The sequence below is a fragment of the Pseudonaja textilis genome, chromosome 6 (genome assembly GCF_049901715.1).
Source record: "Pseudonaja textilis isolate UNSWEBS1 chromosome 6, rPseTex1.2, whole genome shotgun sequence".
Taxonomy (NCBI): Eukaryota; Metazoa; Chordata; class Lepidosauria; order Squamata; family Elapidae; genus Pseudonaja; species Pseudonaja textilis.
Window position 1 is genome coordinate 47,115,515 of NC_141995.1, and position 21,690 is coordinate 47,137,204.

At 43.9% G+C, this 21,690-nt stretch overlaps 2 protein-coding genes across 7 annotated transcripts in view; one reads left to right on the plus strand and one right to left on the minus strand.

The window, feature by feature from the left end:
• ANAPC4 (anaphase promoting complex subunit 4) overlaps nucleotides 1-2,071 on the plus strand; it is a 39,111-nt gene extending 37,040 nt beyond the window's left edge. For 3 of the 6 annotated variants that reach the window (XM_087936514.1, XM_087936513.1, XM_087936516.1), the window contains 2 exons: nucleotides 1,115-1,288; nucleotides 1,948-2,071. In XM_087936514.1, the coding sequence (XP_087792640.1) occupies nucleotides 1,115-1,264 (150 nt within the window). In that variant the 3' untranslated portion in view covers nucleotides 1,265-1,288; nucleotides 1,948-2,071. Of the gene's footprint in view, nucleotides 1-1,114 lie in introns of all 6 variants that reach the window. The other 3 variants (XM_087936511.1, XM_087936512.1, XM_087936515.1) reach the window with 1 other exon arrangement.
• A 7,110-nt stretch (nucleotides 2,072-9,181) lies between these two features.
• The window catches only part of HMX1 (H6 family homeobox 1), a 243,007-nt gene continuing 230,498 nt past the window's right edge, over nucleotides 9,182-21,690 (minus strand). Inside the window, exon 3 of the mRNA XM_087936532.1 lies at nucleotides 9,182-9,232. The gene's annotated coding sequence lies outside the window, so the exon portion shown is untranslated. The remainder of the gene's footprint in view (nucleotides 9,233-21,690) is intronic.

Genomic DNA, 21,690 nt, shown 5'->3' on the forward strand with positions numbered 1-21,690 from the left:
TCTCTTTTTTCAGTGCCATTGTAACTTCAAAGAGCCATTAAATGAAAGGTTATAACTATCTGTGTTCCATGGAGGAAGGATATGTCAGTCTTAGTTTTATGCATCCACCCCAGAGGTGGTACTCAGCCGGTTCAGACTGGTTCTGGTATACTGATAGCAGAAATTTTGACTAGTTCGGAGAACCGGCAAATGCCACCTCTGGCTGGCCCCGCCCACCCGCACCCGCCCTTTTTCATCCTGTATTCCATTGATTTTTACCTCAGCTGATTCGCAGAGCAAATTGCCATGTCTCAGCCATGCCCCAGCTGAGGTAAAAAAACCAGCTCACCTCACTGAGGGCAGTCTTTGAGTGCTGCACGCAGAACTGGTAGCGCACAATTGGAATCCCACCACTTGATCCACCCATTGTTTATCTTATTTCCCTTCTATGATATTTCACTCCTTCTCTGTTTCTGGTTTGGGATGCTTACTCATTCCTGTTCGTTTCCTGCTGGTTTCTAATTTCTACACCTACGCCAGAAATAAAAACCATCATAAACGGTTGAAGAAGTTATTTGAGGAGACACCGGTCAGTCATTAGCTTTTAAAAGACCGATAACAATTCAGGAGACTGGAATTGTAAATAGCCACTCTTTAAGCTTCTCAATTATCCACGAAGAGACTTAAAATTACCCTGTTCCCAGAAAGGAGTTTTTATGAAAGACAATGAAGAAATCTTTACCGATTTTGAATGATATAAATAATCCAGGGGACAAATTCTTGTAACTCAATCTCTCATTTACTTCAGTTTATCTTATTATCTTCCTTGGGGGGGGGACGACAAAATTGCTTTTAGTTTTAGGGTGACAGCACCCAAGCTAGTGACATAATATCTCTGTCCTGAGGACTGAAAGATCAGTTCTGAGGCAGTTGGCTTTAAAATTCAACCGTAATTAATTGGGGGTGGGATTCAGCCGGTTTGGACCAGTTTGGGCAAACCAGTAGTTCTGACGATTAGTTGGTCCCGGAAGGAAAGTTTTAGAGCTGAAAATGGGTGGTTTTTAAATGCACGCTCTCTCATCGAATCAGTTGTTACACCGATTGAATCCCACCCCTGTCCTTCATGTTTTCCTAGCTAAGTTCAAACCTACGGCACATCCGGGTGTTTGAAATGGATGAAGACGATGGAGAAGCTGAGGAGGAAGAAGAGGAAGAAGCCCCTCAGGCTGTCGGCCTACCTCAAGAAGAACTCAACCAGTCAACAGACACGGCGGAAGGAGACTAGGTCTTGGCTCAGCTGAGCTTGTAGGTGAGGTCCCACCGAGAGCTTCTGAGAGGAAAAGAAACGTTCATTTCAGGGTCTTAGACATTAGAGCAAAGAACTGGGAATGTGATCCTGCTGTTGGAAAGTACGGGAAAACTGTGTGCTTCTCTCTCTGTCTGGTTTTTAAAACTCACATTCTGCCAACCTCTTGACAACTTGTAAAACATTCCTACACTTGTTTCCAAGTTGGCATAAGAAAGAGGGGAATGGGGGAAAGGACTGGAGAAGCATACGGCAAATGAACTTAGAAGCACATTCCAACCTTATCTTAAACAAGATTGTAGCTAAGCGACTAGAAAAACTTTAATTGGAGAATGTGATGGATGACACCTAGCCTGTGTACATGCTTAATTGTAGAAACTGACTTATGGCACATGGAATACTGACATTTCTGTTTCTTTGGTTATGGCCTCCATTGTCTGAATAATATAGCTGAAAACAAACAAGTCTTCAGACAGACAGACAGACAGAATCACAAGAGTTGGAACGGTCCTTGTAGATCATTTAATCCAACCCCCTACTTCAGATACTCCTGCCAACATGGTTCTGCTTTTGATATTCCCACGGTTTTCTAAACTCCATGGTCCCTCTTGTTTTTTCTCAGCAAGTTACGTCCTTTAGATGTCACAATTTTGTCATTACAGGACGCATTTTGTGTTTCATTTGCCGGCATCATACGGAGGAGGGCGGCTGGGGAAGTAACCTCATAACCATAGCCACCATCATCTTTGAAAGGCAGGAAAATAAAACAGAGCTATTGTTTTGTAACTGTGCTTTTCAGTTGCGCTTTTCGTTTCACAATTCCTGTCTCACCAACGTATCTATCGCCAAATTATTTCTCTGGTGCTTTAATCCAAAACAAATGTTCTTTTACAGCTTTAGTGTTTGCCTGCCTCTAATCTCAAAGAATGTCATCTTAAATAACTTCGGAGAAGCTTCATTGTTCAGTTTCTGGTAATTTCCAGCATTGTGTCAAGAATTATGAAAGAGAGGGTTTTTTTTTCCCAATTAAGGCTTGGAAGCACGAGGTGCCATGCAACTGTAAAAAATTAGGGAGTTAAATTTCAGTTGGAAAACTACTGCAAGTATGTGTTGAATCTGATTTACATGTGATGTGAAAAATACATAGTAATCTAATATGCCACTGTTCCACTCCATATCCACTCACTTCTATCCAGTGATGTATTTCTGGGCTTAAGTGTGGGAGAACGAATGAGAAAACGTGAGGGTAGAGTTAAAAGAGGGATAGGCTGAGAACCCCTACGTAGTCACAAGTGAACTAAGTCCAATCTGCCTTTCCCCCACCCCTTGAGTTCTGTGGACTTCTATCTAAGCAGGTGTTAGTTGAGAAATTATTTGCCTAGGTTATAGCAATAAATCAGTTTAATTGAACATCGATGAGATTCTCAGTCATACAAGTCATAGTTGTCCCAAAGGTGGGGTTTTTTTTGAGAGGCAACTGCACTATCTGGTTTTTCTTTGAAGACATTTTACTCCTCATCCAAGGAGCTTCTTCAGCTCTAACTGGATGGTGGGCTCCACCCCCATTGGGCCAAGAAGGCTCCACCCCCATTTGCATCACTTGGATGACCCTGAGGACACAGAGATAAATCTCCAAGTGGCCTCAACGACCCTCTAAAAAGGATGCAAATGACCAACTGTCTGCAAGGAGTATAAATCCTTCCATTTCCCCACCATCCAGTCAGAGCTGAAAAAGCTTCTTGGAATGAGAAGCAAAATGTCTTCAAAAGAAAAAAGTCCAAGAAAGTCCAGATGCCTCTTGAAAAAAGCATCTTTGGGACAGTTTAATTGAACATTCACATATAGACCTAGTCCAAGGGTCTTCAAACTTGGCAACTGTGGACTTCAACTCCCAGAATACCTAAGCAAACATGATTGGAGGAGGAATTCTGGGAGTTGAAGTCCACAAGTCTTAAAGCTGCCAAGTTGGAAGACCCCTGACCTAATCTTTCGCAATTGACGCTTAGAAATTCATCCGGTGCACATTTTAATTTGTTTCATTTTGTTTTGTTTTGTTTATATCCTGCTTTTTTTCCAGGAGTTCGGGTCGCTTACATTGAGATTTCCCTTCCTTTTGTCCCCTTAACACAAGGATAATTATCAGCCCTTTGAATTGGAGCCCAAATTAACCAATTAATTAATTAACCAATGCAGGGCTTGCAGGACCTGGTATTATAGGCTCCTGTCATTCTGCTACACTTGAGACCGTTTGCAGTTTCAGAGTAAGATCAGCCCAGTACAAAGCTTACTGCAGTAGTTGAACCACACAGCAATGAGGCTGTGAGTGACCGTAGCCAGGTCCTCCTGTTCCAGGCAGACAGAGTGGCAATTGATGCACCAACCCAAGCTCAACAAAGACCTTGTGATGACCCAAAGGGGTGTGGCACAAAGGCAACACAGTCAAATATGCAAGAAGAATCCCTTTATTATGCCCAACTTTGCCCCCAATGTCCAGATTACCTTCATCTGGAGAAAAATTCTCCCAGGGAGAGCCTTTAAGTGTAGAAAATTCAGTCCAAAACATGGTCAACACAAACTGTAACTTAAAATCCAAACAAACCAAACTGAAGTAATTAGTTTGACAGGGCAAAAGAAGGAATCTCAGACTTGAATGCACGGTAAAACTCACACAGTTGGGACGCTACAAGATAAAGTCACATTTGCTCCCAGCAGTTTGCTGCAAACAGCTTGCCACTGTGTTCCCAGCTGCAGCTAATGAAGGGAATCAGGGCCCTTTTCTCCCCCATAAGCCATGCAACCCATGTTGCTCTCTTCTCTGTTCCTGCAGTATTCCAAGTGTGGCCTTACTAAGGTTTTTTAAAGCAGTACTAATACTTCACCTGATTTTGATTCTGTGCCTCGGTTTATACAACCAAGAATAGAATACTTTATTGGCCAAGTGTGATTGGACACACAAGGAATTTGTCTTAGTGTAAATACTCTCAGTATACATAAAAGAAAAAAATACATTCGTCAAGATTTGAGAATCATCAGATATGACACTTAACAATAGTCATAGGGTACAATAAGCAATCAAATCATACTAGGAAACAAAATCAATAAAAATTGTAAGGATACATTAGAATTGCATTAGCTATAGCCTCTTTGAGGCAGACTAGTAAGATACCATATATTGAAGGACAGGTCCTTCAAAAGAGCCCAACTAATGCCCATCTGTAACCAGGTTGGAAACCAAACTCAAAAAGGGTCTAGATAAATTGATTCATGTAGGTACTGTGGAACTGGTTAAGAAAGGTTGAAGACTAATTTAGTTGTCTAAAACTCCTACATCCAGGTTTGTCCTCTTCAAAATGGAGCATAGCCAAGTCTTCTTCAAGAAAGAAGGCTCCCTCTTAAGGAAGCATTGGGGATCTTCCCAATCCAGATGTTTTATCTTTCCTTTAAACAGATGTAGAATTAGCTTGTGGCTCTTAACTTGGCAAACCAGACTTCTAATTTAGCAGAGTCCTAAGATCCTTGCAGATTGAGTGAAATAAAAATCACTTCTGGACGTCTGTATTGGATCATGGTTGAACCTGGTCCATCATCACAAGCTCCAGAAAGCAGATTTAAAAATACACACACACACACACCATGTGTTTAAGAAATGTTTCCTCGTTGCAAAGCCTTCTTGTGAGTACAACTCAATTTAAAAGGAGAATTAGAAATTGCAATCCCCTTCTGAATAAAAGGAAGGTGATGACTGGTTTTGCTGAAAATAAAATTAAAAAAACACACACACACATCATTTCAAGTGATGGGAATATCTGTCTAAGAATGTGAGTAGCCTTGAATGCACTTGGGATTTTTTACATTATCTTGCATAATAATTCCCACTGATAAGAATCGAGGACAAGGGTAATGGCACACTTCAAACAGGCTGACTTGTTTGTTCCAGACTAACATGTCAGATTGACCGAGAATTTCCATGAACATAAGAGTAGTAAAATTGTATTGCTTTAGTAAAGATAAGATTGAAAAATCCCGCCCGCCCCCACCTTACATGTCTTGGCACAAGGTTATGTATGTAGCTGATCTGGGGAGAGAGGAGAATAGAACCACAGACACTTTTTCTACAGATCTCAATTCCTGAACTTGCTCCGATTTAATCAGAACGTCCAAATTTTAACAAATTTCAGGGAATTGAGAGGAACAGGACGATTACAGCCAGGTTGGCAGGCTAGTAGTTGGCATGCTAGTAGCTCTCTAGCCAGATTAAATTATGGCATTCGGAGAACGTAGTAAAATACAGAGAGCATGCAAGAGCTTTGTCTCAATTTCAGGCTCACTCTTACAATCCCAGAATCTGGAAATATTGGGATTCTAACACTCAGCAGGTGGCTCAGTGGCTAAGATCCTGAGCTTGTCAGTCAGAAAGGTCGGCAGTTCGGTGGTTTGACTCCCCAGCGCCATGTCACAGAGTGAGCTCCCATGACTTGTCCCAGCTTTTGCCAACCTAGCAGTTTGAAAGCACGTAAAAAATGCAAGGAGAAAAACAGGGACCACTTTGGTGGGAAGGTAACAGTGTTCCGTGCGCCTTCGAAGGCGTTTAGACATGCTGGCCACATGACCACGGAGACGTCTTCGGACAGCGCTGTCTCTTCTTCGGCTTTGTAGCAGAGATGAGCACCGTCCCCTAGAGCCGGAAACGACTAGCACAGATGTGCAGGGGAACCTTTACCTTTAAGGTCACACTTGGAATTCTGCATCTAGTTTTGGTCACCACAGTGTAAAAGACTCTAGATGTTGAGACTCTAGAAAGAGTGTAGAGAAGAACAATGAAGAGGATTAGGGGACTGGAGGCTAAAACATGAACAAGGGATACAGGAATTGGGAATGTCTAGTCTAGTGAAAAGGTTTGCTGTTTGAACAGGGGTTAGACTAGAAAACTTCTAAGGTCCCTTCTAATTGGTTGCCACAATATACAAAAGATGTTGAAACTTAAGAAAGAGTGCAAAGAAGAGCAACAGAGATGATTGTGGGACTAGAAGCTAAACATGAAGAACGGTTGCATTAATTCTATATTTCTCTTTCTGTCTGTCTCCTTTTTCTTTCCTCTTTCTTTTTCTCTTTCTCTCGCTCTTTCTCTTCATTCTCTCTGTCTCCTCTCTTTCTCTTTCTCTTTTCACTCTCTTCTCTTTTTCTCTCTTGCTCTTTCTCTTTTGTTCTCTTTCATCTCTTTCGCTTTTTTCTCTCTCTGTTCTTTCTCTTTTGCTCTTTCACTTTTTCTCTCTCTTCCTCTTTCTTTTTCTTTATCCCTCCCTCCCTCTTTCTCTGTCTCTTTTTCTTTTAGAAATTTCAATGTCCCCCCCCCCTTGGGGAGAGGAAAACAGGACTACTACCACCATAAAATCAAAACGGTGGAAAACAAAGATACTTAACAGTTTTTTTTTAAAGTGTACCAAAGTGTACCAAAGTGGTACAGAGGAAACATACTCCCCGCCCCCTCAATCACTATAATGAACAATATGATCTGAAGTTTTATTTCTCCATCGCAGAGATGTTGCAAGAACCACTGAATGGATTCCTAAAAGTGCAAGAAAGGAAGATTTTCCTGCTCTTCAGTTGTCCTCCTGTCACTTTAATTTCAATTGAAGACAGGCCAAATACTTTTGAAGTCAGCTTCCTCTTCTGCAGGCAAACCACAAATAATTTGGGCTTGGTCTGACACTTGTAGCTATTCACTCTGCTGTTTTGTCTTTACTAGTCCCTCACAACTTTTGTGGTGACAATAGAAATGGGAGGAGGAAACACTGTTTATGCTCTTTTGAGTCCCTGAGGCCTAAACAAATGGCGTTTGTTTTGTTTTGTTTTGTTTTCCAAAACAAAAAAGTTGCTTGAACAGAGGGATACAATCAAGATCAGGTGAGGTACTAATGCCAGTCTATAAAGTCTTAGTAAGACTACACCTAAAGTACTGCATCCAGTTTTGGTCACCACGCTGTAAAAAAGATGTTGAGACTCTAGAAAGAATGCGGAGAAGAGCAACCAAGATGATGAGGGGACTGAAGGCTCAAACATATGAAGAACGGTTGCAGGAACTGGGCTTGGCTAGTCTAGGGAAGAGAAGGACCAGGGGAGGCAGGATAGCAGGGTTCAAATATCTGAGGGGCTGCCACAGAGAGGAGGAAGGGGTCAAGCTATTTTCCAAAGCACCTGAAGGCCAGACAAGGAATAATGGATGGAAACTGAACAAGGAGAGATTCAACCTGGAAATAAGGAGGAACTTTCTGACAGAACAATCAACCAATGGAACAGAAGTTGCCCTCGGAAGTTGTGGGAACGCCATCATTGGAGTCTTTCAAGAAGAGACTGGACTGCCCTTTGTCAGAAATGGTGTAGGGTCTCCTGCTTGAGTGGGGGATTGGACTAGATGATCTACAAGGTCCCTTCCAACCCTGATTATCTGTTAAAACGATAAAATAATATTAACAAGGACAACCCTGGTTTTTTAACCAATGGGTGAACTAGAACTGGAGTTCCTGAGAACTTCTCTCTGGTCCAATTGACATCGGTTTCTTCCATTGTTACCTTTTATGGTATTTCATTGGGAGTGCAGCTGAGGAGAAATTCAGCTTATGGATGGGCTGAAGACCAGGGCAGTGACTAGCTATCTAATCAAGGCCCAACTGGACCGTGGTTACGTTCAAATGAAAGCAAGATCTTGAGTCAAAACCCATTTTCCCAATCTTCTCTAGAATTTTGCACAAAATTGCTCATTCCAAGCACGTGATCTACAAAGAGCTGGGTGTTGCACGCGCAACCCCTTGAATGTTGAAGGTGAAGTCATGTTTAACGTGAGTCTGTTTGGTGGTGAAATAACAGAATTTCCTCTTCGAATCAGTTGGGTTTTCCAGGGATTGCTTCTGTAGGCAATGAAGAACCTATTGAACCGAGGGCAGGGTGGTTCAGCTAGAGGGCAGTGACTCAGCCATTTCTGTGCCAACACCTTGAGCTCAGCAAGAATGGAGTGGTCAAATTAATGAGCTCACACACCTACCTTGTATTAATGGCATGACTCTTTAGTGGGCATGAGTGTTTTTAAGATTCTTAGATTGATAAGACATCACAAGGAGAGCCCATCCTCTTCGTTTGCACTGTTTCCCAAAGGAAGTGATCCCTTGAACTGTTGTGGCCAACCTGAACTTGGAAATATTTTTAGCAAAGGTGCCATCAGATCAGATCTATGGAGATTCTCAGCCATCCAGGTCACGCTTATCCCAAAGGTGCATTTTTCAAGGGGCAACTGTTTTTTCTTTACAAAAATGAATCCTTCCATTCCCCACCATCCAGTCAGAGCTGAAGAAGCTTCCTGGATGAGAAGCGAAACCTCTTCAAAGAAAACCAAGAACCATCAGTCTTTTAAGCTGGTAGTTCTGTCAGCTCTTCAAATACTTTGTCTGGCATGGTATAGGGCAGTGGTGACTAACCTTTTTGGGCTCCTGTGCCAAAAATTGTATGCACGCTTACAGAAGGCAATGCGCGCCCCTCCATTCCCCCTACACATACACATGCAATCCCCACCTATCCTCTGCCGCCCCCTTACCTGCACCGTGCCTCACAGCAGGCTTCTGCGGGCTTTGCAGGCCAAAAACTAGGCCCATTTCATCACTTCTGGTATTTTCGGAAAAACAGGAAGTGAGGAAATGGGCCTACTTTTTGGCCTGCAAAGCCTGCAGAAGCCTTCAGAAGCTTTCTTCAAGCCTTTGGGAGGCCAAAAAAGGCCTCACACCAGCCAAAAATCAGCTGTGAGGTGCACGCATGCACATTGAGGTAAGTTTGCCTGCAGCTCATGTGCTGGCACAAATGGCTCTGCGTGCCACCTGTGGCATAGGTTTGCCATCACAGGTATAGGGTCTCCTGCTTGAGCAAGGGTTTGGACTAGAAGACCTCCAAGGTCCCTTCCAACTCTGTTTTTCTCTTACTTGATGGAGACTCTGTGCTTATGGAGTAGAATTCTCTCCTGAAGATCATGTGCTGATGGGATTTCTAAAATGGAGAAACGGCAAACGGCTACTCTTGATCAGTTCAGTTGCTGGTTTGTGGAATCCCTCATGTCAACACCATCTACTTCTATGATTCATGAAGATCTCAGGATTTACAAGGAGATGAGGGATTGGAGCAGGATGAGGTTGATCGAAATTCTACATATTTCAATAGGAGGAATCAGAGACAGTTAGGACATCAGAAGTATGTTGAAACTTCTTAGTCCCTGACTTATTATTCAAAAAAAAGAGAGGAAATATGGGTCATCTCTTCCCATGATATTGACAGAGACTCAATAAGTTTCTGATTGGTTCCTCAGGCTACAAATACAAAAGCTAAAACTGGACCGATCCTTAATCAGGAACATCCTTCATCCTGGAAAGGCTGACTTTTGAGTTACTTGAATTTCGGAGAATAGAAGAGAGTGGGGCAGGTAAGTCTAGCCCAAAAAAAACTTTTAAGCTCAGTCACATGAGAAAAGAGAAACAAATTTTGGTGTGGAGTACCACCGGTCCAGATTTTGCTTTTCAGTGGACCTCCATGACTCTGGCCTAACTTTTCCTTGCCTTTGGTCTTTATTTCCCCCCTAGTTCAGGCTCAGACAGTGGCTATCAGGTGGTTGTGGGTTGCAGGTGGGGTTGAAAGTTATATTTTTCATCGCTTGATGTTACCCCAAGATATTGTTTCAAAGTTCAGTTGTTTTTATGGCTTCGTAAAACTTTGAGTACTCAAGAGAGAGCTGTAAAAATCACTTTATTTTTTTTAAAAAAGATTGGAATGTTGCGATAGTCCAGTGAGAATCATGTCATTTATTGAAAGGTTGACTCTGAAGAGTGTCTACTGCAGAGGTCTCCAAACTTGACAGCTTTAAGACTGGCCAAATTTGAAGACTCTTGTCTTAAGCCAAAAATCTTAGGTGCTATAGCAGAGGTCTCCAAACTTGGCAGCTTTTAAGACTTGTGGACTTCAACCCCCACAATTCCTCTTCCAGTCATGTTAGCTCAGGATGTCTGGGAGTTGAAGTCCACAAGACTTAAACTTGCCAGGTTTGAAGACCCTTGGTCTACTGCTATCTCTCATTCTTCCCCAGCAAGAACGAGTGTTTAACCTGATGGGATGGGAACACTTTTTTTTGGGGGGGGGGGGAGTTATGTAAATGTTACTACTGTCAGCATTCTAATGAAACTCCCCATTTCATTCAGCACTCAGAAACAAAGTTAATCCAAGTAAGAATTTATTGAAGTCCTATTTATTGAAGTCCTATTCCCAATTGAAAATTTACAAACCCCTCCCCTGCACCCATCAGCCCATCACATGCCTCAATCCCCCATCGTCCCAACTAGAGACCTTCCTCCAGACCCTCCTCTCCAGGTGCAGGGTCACTTGTCCTTGACTTTATGAGAAGAATGTTGTTGAGTCTAACTTTCTACCACTCTATGCAATCCCCCCCTCCCAAATTTCCAGGCACTAAAATGTGGCAGCTTTGAGCTTCGAAGTAAAATATGGCTTCCAAAGCTGATAGTTGCTATATTGTGGAGGAAATTATGGAAACCAACACATACACACACACGCACATACATGCAACAGTTCTTTTCTCAAACTAGTTGGCCTCTTGCACCATGGCAAGGGAGCCATGTTTACCCTCCCTGGCCTCTGGAGGCTTTCCTTGAGCCTCCAAGAGGGTGAAAACGGCCTCCCCGGGCTCCAAAGGCTCTCTGGAAGCTGGAAACAGGCCCATTTCCGGCCTTCCTGAAATTCCGGGAGGCCCATTTTTTTCCCCGAGCTTCTGCGTGGGGCCTGCACTTACCTGGATCCAAAATGGGCCACGTGGAGACTTGTGAGAGGAGTGGAGTGAGCGGGGCCAGCCAGTCATTAAACTACTGGTTTGGCGAACCAAATGTAAAATTAACACCCGGTTTGCCCAAACTGGTGTGAACTGGTAGCAGCCTACCCCCTGGAGGAGACCCTGAAAGTTTCTCTCTTCTAAATCCCCAGCTGCCAAGAGTCTCTAAATTTGCTTACTATCCAACAATTAGCAAGTGATGCACACCTATCTGCCGTAGTAGGAATCATTTATGGTTTAAGAAATGTAGGAGAAACCAATCACTCAGTCTTGGGCCAATTAAAATCTGGCTGCTCCCTTGAGCTGATGATTGTCAAGCAGAAACTCACAGACTATGGGCATGTGACGGAAGTGGAGAATCGACTGGGGAAATTATTGTCCTCAGCGGAGCTATGGAAATTAGGAATGTGGGAAGAAAATGGATAAGGTGGATGAGCAGGATCAAACCATCACTAGAATCGATAGATGAGAATTATTTGTAGTTCTGGATTGAAATGGGGAAATCATTGAGGTTCTCTGAGCTTGGTTGTTTCCTTGAAGACATTTCATCATCCAACTAATTAACGTCATAAGTACTAGTAGGGAGCGGAGTCACTAGAATCTCCAAAGAACAGGTAATAGTTTACTATTGGAGATGCGCTAAGAAGGCAGGAATTTAACCACACAATCATTGGAACCAAACCCAGATTGATGAAACCCAATGAATGATGTAACTCAAACCCAAACATTGAGAATTCTTTGGCAAACGATGGGAAGTATTGCATGAACACAACCTCATCACCCAGAGTCGCTTTTCCTTAAAGCAAATCTCAAGGGAGCATTCTCATTGTGCTTGTGTGTTCATCTGTTTTAATTTATTACAGGGGAAGGTTGCATGGATATTTAATTCCCTTGTTGCACAGCACTTGGCCGATCTTCAGAAGATTCAAAACTTTAGGTTGTTTCCCCCCCTTCCCCCCGCAGTGCTTGGAAGGAAAACCACAGCACCAGGAAATATGAGTGTTGGGATAGATAAAGACATAAAAAAAGAAAAACTCACCACCACTAATTGTTGTATTGAATAATAATAATAATAAAAAGCTGGAGTTGATCTCAATTCAAAGAATGTTCTATCAACTGTGATAATACAACAAACAGCAGAGGTGCTCTCACTCCAGTCTCAACTTAGTCCCTTAAGTAAGAACGACCTTCGACTCCATTCAGGGTGAAAGGTATACTAAAGGCCAAGTGGATTACAATATAGCAAAGCTGGAACTGAAATTCATGCGGCAAACTTTCCTGGTTAACTTTTCTTGTCCAATTCTCTCCCCAGTTCCTTCCCCTTGCTTATAGTCTGTTATTGTTCAATTATATTTGAATAAAATGTTTTGGGAACTGTTGCATTCCATTCCCAGAAGTGGTGGGATTCAATTTTTTTTTTTTACTACCGGCTCTGTGGGCGTGGCTTGGTGGGCGTGGCAGGGCAAGGATACTGCAAAATCCCCATTCCCTCCCCATTCCTGGGGGAAGGATACTGCAAAATCCCCATTCCTTCCCCACCCCACTAACCTGCTTTGCAGCTCTGTTCTCCTGGGCAGGGCAACCCAAGAAGACCCAGCCGATCAGCTGGGACTCAATGGGAAGCAGAAAAGAGATGGGAGCGAGGCCAGTCAGAGGTGAGATTGGCCGGTTCTCTGAACTACTCAAAATTTCCGCTACCGGTTCTCCAGAACTGCTCAGAACCTGCTGAATACCCACCTCTGATTCCCAGCATTTTGATCTTGAGTTGATGTCTCTGGGTGGTGCAATGAGTAGTTAGCCTCTCGCCCTCTCCGCCCAACTCCCTCCCTCCCTCCCTAGTTCAGGGCAGAGCGGTAGCTAGCACAAGGGATGCCCAAGCATATGATGGCAGTTCTGACAGGCGCTAAATCAATAGAGCAGGTGGGATCTTTAATCCCACGAAGGGAGCCAATTGTCTTCTTGACTTTTGTGGATCTGATACCAAAAGCTAAGCAGGATTGAACTCGTCAGAACTTGGATGAGGGACCCATCTCAGAGCTAAAAGTTAAATCTGTGGAGGGGGAAAAAACAATAGCCAAGCCGTTTCAGATTCATTGGCATCCTTCAGTCTCAAGAGACGATGGTATTGTGCTCTGAAAAGAGGCCCCAAAAGAGCATCCAGTGTGGCTAAAGAGGCCAATTCAAGAGTGGCAATCCCTTCCACACGGAGGACAGATACAGTCTGTCCCCTGTTTCGCCGGTTCTGGGACTGCCCCTTGGCCTCAGCCTGCCCAACAAGAGTCTCTTCTTTGACTTGGAGAAGGCCATGCTGCGTCTTTAGCCTCCAAGCTGAACGATCAGAGGTCAAGGTTTCCCAGATGTTGAGGTCCATTCCCAAGGTCTTCAGAGCCCTCTTGCAGATATCCTTATATTGCAGCTAGGGTCTCCCTCTAGGGCACTTTCCCTGCACTCATCCTCCCGATTTCTTTTGGAATCTGCCCATCGGCCATCCTCACAACATGCCCAAGCCAGCGTAGATGTCGCTGTTTCATATTATTGCCAAGAAAATACAACGGATGGACATCATACGTTGAGCCTGGCTCAAAGAAAATATTGTTTTTAGTCTGGGGTTGTTGTGTTGGTTTCGAGAAAACCACAGGAGCAGGATCATGAACTCATCAAAAGTCAAGAGTCAGTTGAAGGACATGGTTTTCCCCTTCCCCCTTCACGTTGTTTTGTAATGGAAGTGGTGAAGATGGTCAGGGTGGGTCTCGAATAAGGCTGTCAATCATGTAGGTTTATTGAGGAACTAAAGAAGGAACTAGTTTGGAACAGCTGGCTAGGAGGAACTTACCGCATTTCAAACAGCAGACTCATCAAGGATATAGATGCAAATCAGATAGAAAATTATCTCTGGCTCACCCACTGTAGAAACTGGATGTGTCTACAAATCTTTTTTGATCCTCCCCCCCCCCCCTCCCCATCCACCTCCTCACCAAAACCACGTGTGTACAATATCCCATCCTCAGGGAGCTCAGTTCATGTTGTCTTACTCTATGGTGCCGGACAAAGCAATGAAATGACAACTGGGAAACTGGCAACATGAGTATCAGTGGTGGGATTCAAATTTTTTTTACTACCGGTTCTGTGGGCGTGGCTTGGTGGGCGTGGCAGGGGAAGGATACTGCAAAATCTCCATTCCCTCCCCACCCCACTAACCTGCTTTCCAGCTCCGTTCTCCTGTGCAGGGCAACAAAAGGAGACCCAGCCGATCAGCTGGGACTCAATGGGAGACAGAGAACAGATGAGGCCAGGGCCATTCAGAGGTGGTTTTTGCTGGTTCTCTGAACTCAAAATTTTCACTACCGGTTCTCCTGAACCGGTCAGAGCCAGCTGAATACCACCTCTGATGAGTATTTATCTCATGGTGATGAATTAAAAAAAATGTTGAAAGGACCAGCCAGTGAAACCAACTTCTCACTTAGAGAACTTTCTGTGTTAACTTTAGGAACTATAGGGGGCGGGGGGGAAACTACTTGGAAGACTGGTAATTAAATTGTTGCTCACTTCTCTTCTGTTTCTCTGTTGTCTCATCTCCCTGATGCTGACGGAGAACGTGGGTGGAGAAGACAATTGGCCTTGCTCAATTCCTCGGTAAATAAGAGATCACATGGACACGATGTGGTTTGGAAGAAATTAGATTGCCTTTATTAGCTGTAGATGGAAGTTCCTGGAACTCTTGGCCAACACTTCTTTTTCCCCCCCCTTGGCCTTCTGATCACAGAGTACTTTCCTTGCCTCTCACCTAAGCTGGTCTTGTCCTCTTCTTCTTTGTAGATAAGTAGGTCTCCAGGGAAATAAGGAAGGGCTGAGCCACCCAGTGCTACTACTGTTTTTCCATCGGTGTCATATATCCCAAACACCATCACGGTTTGCTTGAAACGACTTGGCCGAAAGACAGATTGAACTCTCCATGCATGAGTGTGGATGTGAACTTGGCTCTCACCAGTGATAGCTCAGCCCATCATCCACTTCCCCATACCAGTTCTTGGGCTGAGGGATGGAGGTGGTATTCAGCCAGTTCGGAGCAGGTCTTCTTTTGTTGCCAGTTCGGAGCAGGTCTTCTTTTGTTGAACTGGAAAGCAGGTTAGTGGGGTGGGATTTTGCAGTAATCTTCCCCCTGGAGTGGGGTAGGAATTTTGCAGTATCCTTCCCCTACCATGCCCACCAAGCCATGCCCACCAAGTCATGCCGCACCCACCAAGCCATGCCCATAGAACCAGTAGTAAAAAAATTTAAATCCCACCACTGCTGAGGGAGGATGGACTCCAAATTCCCAGAAACTTCTATAGCTGAGTAGGGATTATAACCTGGGCCTCTCCATTCCTAATCCAGCATCTTTACCACTGATCTGCACTGATCGTTGGATGAGAAAGAACTGGACGAAACTCGCCCAAGGATCTTCCATACCTAGGAGGAGGAATTAGAACCTGAGTCCACCCTTCCCCGGCCAATCCTACCTTCACTGTTGAACTCTACTAGTTCTTGCTGTCTGTGGAGATTCTGAGTCATCCAGTTCATGGTTGCCTTTTGAAAAAGCACCCTGGTTCTGGCCAGGAATAGGATTGTGCTGGTTCAGCCCAATTCAGGCGAACTGGTTCACTTCAATGATCAGCTGTGAGCAAACTGGTTCACTCCAATGATCAGCTGTGAGTAAACTGGTTTGCTTTGATGATCAGCTGTGAGCGAACTGGTTCACTCCAATGATCAGCTGTGAGTGAACCGTTCGCTCCAAATGATCAGCTGTGAGCAAACTGGTTCACTCCAATTATCAGCTGTGAGCGAACCGTTCACTCCGATGATCAGCTGTGAGTGAACCGTTCACTCCGATGATCAGCTGTGAGCGAACTGGTTCGCTCCGATGATCAGCTGTGAGCAAACTGGTTTTCTCTGATGATCAGCTGTTGGGTCTGCCCACTGGCCCTGGCTCTAGTCTGTGCTTTATTTCTGGATTTCCCAGCTCAGCTGCTTCATACGGTATAGTGGATTGCCGCACATCATCTGTTTCACACACAGGGCTCGCAGCAGAAGATGAGTTGCAAACACTGCCCACATTCACTGAACCCGTTGTTACATCAGTTTAATCCCAAAGCTCCGTCTTCAACAGTTGGAAGCTCCCTCTGTAGTGTTTACTACATTTTAATGTGCAAACTTACTGAAGATGGCTATCCTGGGATATTGCATCCAATTTGGGTCACCACATTACAAAAAAAAGATGTTGAGACTTTGGAAAAAGTGCAAAGAAGAGCAACTAAGGCTAAAGAATGGTTGCAGAAATTGGGTTTGGCCAGTCTAGACAAAAGAACGACTAGGGGAGACAGGATAGCATTATTTCAGTATTTGAGGGCCTGTCACAAAGAAGAAGGCGGGGGGTCAACTTATTCTCCAAAGCCCCTGAGGGCAGGACAAGAAACAATGGATGGAAACTAATCAAGGAGAGAAGCAACCTGGAATTGTGGAGAAGCTTCCGAACAGTGAGGACAATCAACCAGTGGAACAGAAATTGCCTTCAGAAGTTGTGGGAGCTTCATCACTGGAGCTTTTCAAGAAGAGATTGGACAGTCACTTGTCTGAGATAGTATAAGATCTCCTGCTTGAGCAGTGGGCTGGACTAGAAGACCTCCAAGGCCCCTTCCAGCTCTATTCTGATTGATTGAAGTTAATTCAAGACACAGAGAAGAAAGTCTTTGCCCTCTAAATAAGATCCCTAGAAAGGCAAAGGTGTGGCGTTGTCCCAGGAGACCTTTGTTATGCTTGTTAAAATAATAGTTTTTTAATTAAATGTTTTAACTTACAATAATAAAAAAGATAACACCAGGAGACCTTTGCAATGGTGAGAAGGGCAACCCTGTTGGTGAATTCAACCTGGAGATAAACTTGAAAAAGAGGTCAGAGTGAATGGCCTTGAGGGAGGATGAGCCATTAAGGAGGCAACAGTCAGATAAGCAGGGTTTGAGCCCAGAACCAAGAACTAACTGGAGAAAATGCTTCATCCAATCAGGAGAGGAGAAGGGAGCATGCTCAGATTTGCAATAAAAATACTTTATACAAATACAGACAGTCCTTGACTTACAACAGTTCATTTGAAGTTACAACGGGACTGAAAAAAAGGGACGTATGGCCAGTTTTCACACTTATGATCCTCCCCACAGTTGCGTGATCAGAATTAAGATACTTGGAAACTCACATTTATGATGATCGTCGTATCCTGGGATCAACACGATCCTCTTTTGCAACCTTTTGACTAGCAAGGTCTCAATGGGGAAGCCAGATTCACTTAACAAGCAGATTCCTAACTTAACAAGCGCCCTGATTCGCAACTGTGACAAGAGAGGTCATAAAATGGGGCAAAATTTGCTTAACAAGTGTCTCACTTAGCAACAAAAAAAAATTGGGGGGGGGGGCTCACTTGTGGTTGAGACTACCTGTAAAAACACTTTATAGAATCAAACACATGATATGAATACAAATATTTGTAATGCAAATCAGAGGTGGGTATTCAGCCAGTTTGGATGGTTCTGGAGAACCGGTAGCGGAAATGTTGAGTAGTTCAGAGAATCGGCAAATACCACCTTTGACTGGCCCCGCCCCCATTTATTCTCTGCCACCCATTGAGTCCCAGCTGATTGGCTGGGTCTTTTTTGGTTGCCCTGCAAAGGAGAACGGAGCAGGAAAGCAGGTTAGTGGGGTGGGGAGGGAATCAGAGGTGGGTATTCAGCCAGTTCTGACCAGTTCTGGATAACCGGGAGCGGAAATTTTGAGTAGTTCAGAGTACTGGCAAATACACCTCTGGCTGGCCCCGCCCACATGACTTTGCTGCCTCCTGAAGCTGATTGGCTGGGTCTTCTTTGGTTGCCCTGCACAGGAGAATAGAGCTGGAAAGCAGGTTAGTGGGGTGGGGACCACCAAGCCACACCCACCAAGCCACACCACACCACGCCCACCAAGCCACGCCCACAGAACCCATAGTAAAAAAAATTGAATCTCACCACTGATGCAAATGCTTTATACAAGTGAAACACTTTATAGAATAAAAAGATATGGTCACCGTGACATAAAAAAATATATTAAAAGGGTGCAGAGCAATCAAGGAAGGAGCAATCAAGACGATTAAGGGACCGGAGGCTAAAACATACAAAGAATGTTTGAGGAATTGGGTATGTCTAGTCTAGAGGAAAGAAGCAACAGAAGGAAACTCATCAAGGAGAGAAGCAACCTAGAACGAAGGACGTATTTCCTGACAGGGAGAACAATCCATGGAACGCCTTCATCTTCGAAAGTTGTGGTTGCTCCATCACTGGAAGGTTTTAAGAAGAGACTGGACAGCCATTGATCTGAAATGGGACAGCAGGTTTCCTGCCTGAGCAGGGGGTTGGACTAGAAGACCTCCAAGACCCCATGATCCAACTCTTGTTATTCTGTTGAATCTGAACTCGGGCAAAGAGAGCGAGATCCTAGATCAGGTTTCATTGAAACAGGCAGTGGAAGAAGAGCCTCCAAAAGATGTAATCTCCCATTGTTCTGAGGCAGGCATGTCATTCCTGGCTTCAAACATATGACTCACGCAACCTGTCAAGCGCCAACACCTTTACTTTCTGCTATTCTGGTAGTGCCGGTTAAGGAAGGCAGTGGGTTGCGTACCTCCGAGCTCAGAGATTGCCAAGTGGATGCTGGAAAGCTTCCTGATCCAGGAAAAAGGAAAGGGCCTTGATCTTTTTAGTCAGCCTAGGGGCGTCGTCGGAGACCTGGGTTCCTAAAAATAAAAGCAGCCCTGATGTAACCAGAACTGATGAAAGCAGGGAGATTTCGCCTTCTATCTAGATCACCAGTGGTTGCATGAGGACTGGATTCAGGGTCACGCAAGCTCTCCTTTGCTGCACTACACCAAGGGTGGTCAAACTCAAAGCCTTAGTTTCGGTGTACCCCTAAGTGACAGATCTGGCCTGGAAACAGCATGCTCTGTTTTTACTGGCGGAGGGCTAGCGAAACTAACTTAAAACAAAACCGAAAGCGAATCATTTCTTCTTTTGCATTTGATCAGGCAAGAAGGGATAGGAAAGGAGAAAGGAAACGAGGAAAGAGAAAAGAGAAAGAAGGAAAGAGGGGAAGAGAGCGAGGAAGGAAAAAGAAGGAAAGAGGGGAAGGAAGAAGAAAGGAGAATGAAGAGGAAAGGAAAAATAAGAGAAGGAAGGAAGAAAAGAAGGAAGGAGACTATAATGAGAGTGGGGGGGGGGTCTGAGGGAAGTCCTGCCTTAGCACTTGGCCATCACAGGTGCCCCCGAATTTATTTATTTAATTTTATTTACTTATTTGGTTTGTCAATTGCTTACAAGATAATAGGTATAAGTAACAACATAGTTATGAATACATGGATACATATGAGAAAGAAAAAAAAGAAACAACAGGACAGGGACGGTAGGCATGTTGATGCACTTATGCACACCCCCTACAGACCTCTTAGAAAAGGGGTGAGGTCAATAGGAGACAGTCTAAGGTTAAAGTTTTGGGGGTTTGGGGAAGAAACCACAGAGTCAGGTAGAGTATTCCAGACATTGACCACTCTGTTGCTGAAGTTTGGTGCGATTAACCTTGCAATCAAGTTTGGTGCGATTAACCTTGAGTTTGTATCTATTGTTTGCTCTTGTGTTATTACGGTTGAAGCTGAAGTATTCATTGACTGGTAGGACATTGCAATGTATGATTTTATACACCATACTTAGATCAAACCGAAGACGGCGTAATTCAAGGTTTTCTAGGTCTAGAATTTCAAGTCTGTTGGCATAAGGTATTCTACAACGAGTAGAGGAGTGGAGAACTCTTGTGAAATATTTCTGGACTTTCTCAACTGTGTTAATATCAGATACATAATGTGGGTTCCAGACTGATGAGCTGTAATCAAGTATTGGTCTAGCAAGTGTTTTATGTGCTCTAGTTAGTAGTGTAATATTACCAGAGAAAAAGCTACGTAGGATTATTTTAACAACTCTTAACGCCTTTTTGGCTATGTAGTTACAGTGGGCTCTAGCACATAGATCATCAGAGATGAGATCTCCAAGGTCCTTGACAGAGTTTGGATCATCAACAAGGTCTTGACTATTCAGCCTGTATTTTATTTTCTGATTTTTTTTTTAACCAATATGTAAGGCAGAACATTTATTTGTTGAGATTTGAAGTTGCCATTTGTTTGACCGTTCTGATACATAGTCAAGGTCTTTTTGAAGGATAGTGACATTGAGCTGGCCACATCCACCATAGCCATGCCCACCACCAGCCACGCACTGGGTGGTCCTACTAAAACCTCCTCTCAGGGGGGAGCAACAGAAACAGGCCATGAAGTGGGTGTGTGGGGTCTCTAACAATGCTTCAAGCTCTAAGTACACAGCGCTTATAAACAGCATCCTGAATAATGGGAAGTGAGCTTCCTATAATCTTCTCTGCTGTCCTCACCACTTTCTGCAGGGACTTTCTATCAGAGGCGCTGCTGCCAACAAACTGAACAGGGACGCCGTTTGTTAAAACACTCTCAATCGTGCCTCTGTAAAAAAAAGTGCCCCAATTTACAACCATTCTTGCCCCAGTTGTTAAGTGAATCACTGAAGTCGTTAAGTTAGGAACCTGGTTGTTAAGTGAATCTGCTTACCCATTGATGTTGCTTATCAGAAGGACACAAGGGACACTGCAGCGGTCATAAATATGAGTCAGTTGTCTAGCATCTGAGTTTCACTCACGTGACCATGGGGATGGATGCTGCAGTGGTCATAAGGGTGAAAAACGGTCATAAGTTGCTTTTTCCAGGGCTCTTGTAGCTTCAAACGGTCACCAAATGAACTGTTTTAAGCCAAGGACTATCTGTACTAGATGATGTTTGTACTTCTCAGCCTTTTTCTAGGAAGGATTAGGGAAATGCTGAATGCAATGATGAAATGCAGTTCGTATTGGAAATTCACAGCAGGCCCATATTAATTTTAGCAACGTGGCATTGTGTGGGCGTGGATTATGATGTGTTAAAAGGTACACAGTTTATGTCCAGCATTTTTCAGCCACCCAGCACTTAAATGCCAACACTAACCACTGTTAATTGCCTTCTACAGCCTTCTCTTCTGATACAATATGTAGTTTTATACAGTATACTAGCTCGATACCTGTGCTTTGCTATGAAACTATGTGGTCGGGCTTAGTTTTTGGGGAGGAAAATAGGGGGGGGGGAATTCTGCCTCTGCCTACCAGCATCCATCGGTATTTACCTGGCTAGTGTCCTGTCAGTGTGAGAAAGAGTTGAGGGCTGTTTGGAAACTGAAAGAGTATTTGCTATATGAGCAAGGAGACAGCAAGGAGCCTGGGCGTGGCTTAGCTCAACTGTTCTGTACTAAAGCTGCTTGGTGCTGCTGTGAAACTGAAACTCCTCTCCTCTGCTTGTCTTTTGCCTTTGGAAGAGATTTCTTTCCAGGTGGGGAGGGGGAGTAGAACTCCTTAGCATCAGAGCATGATAATAATAATA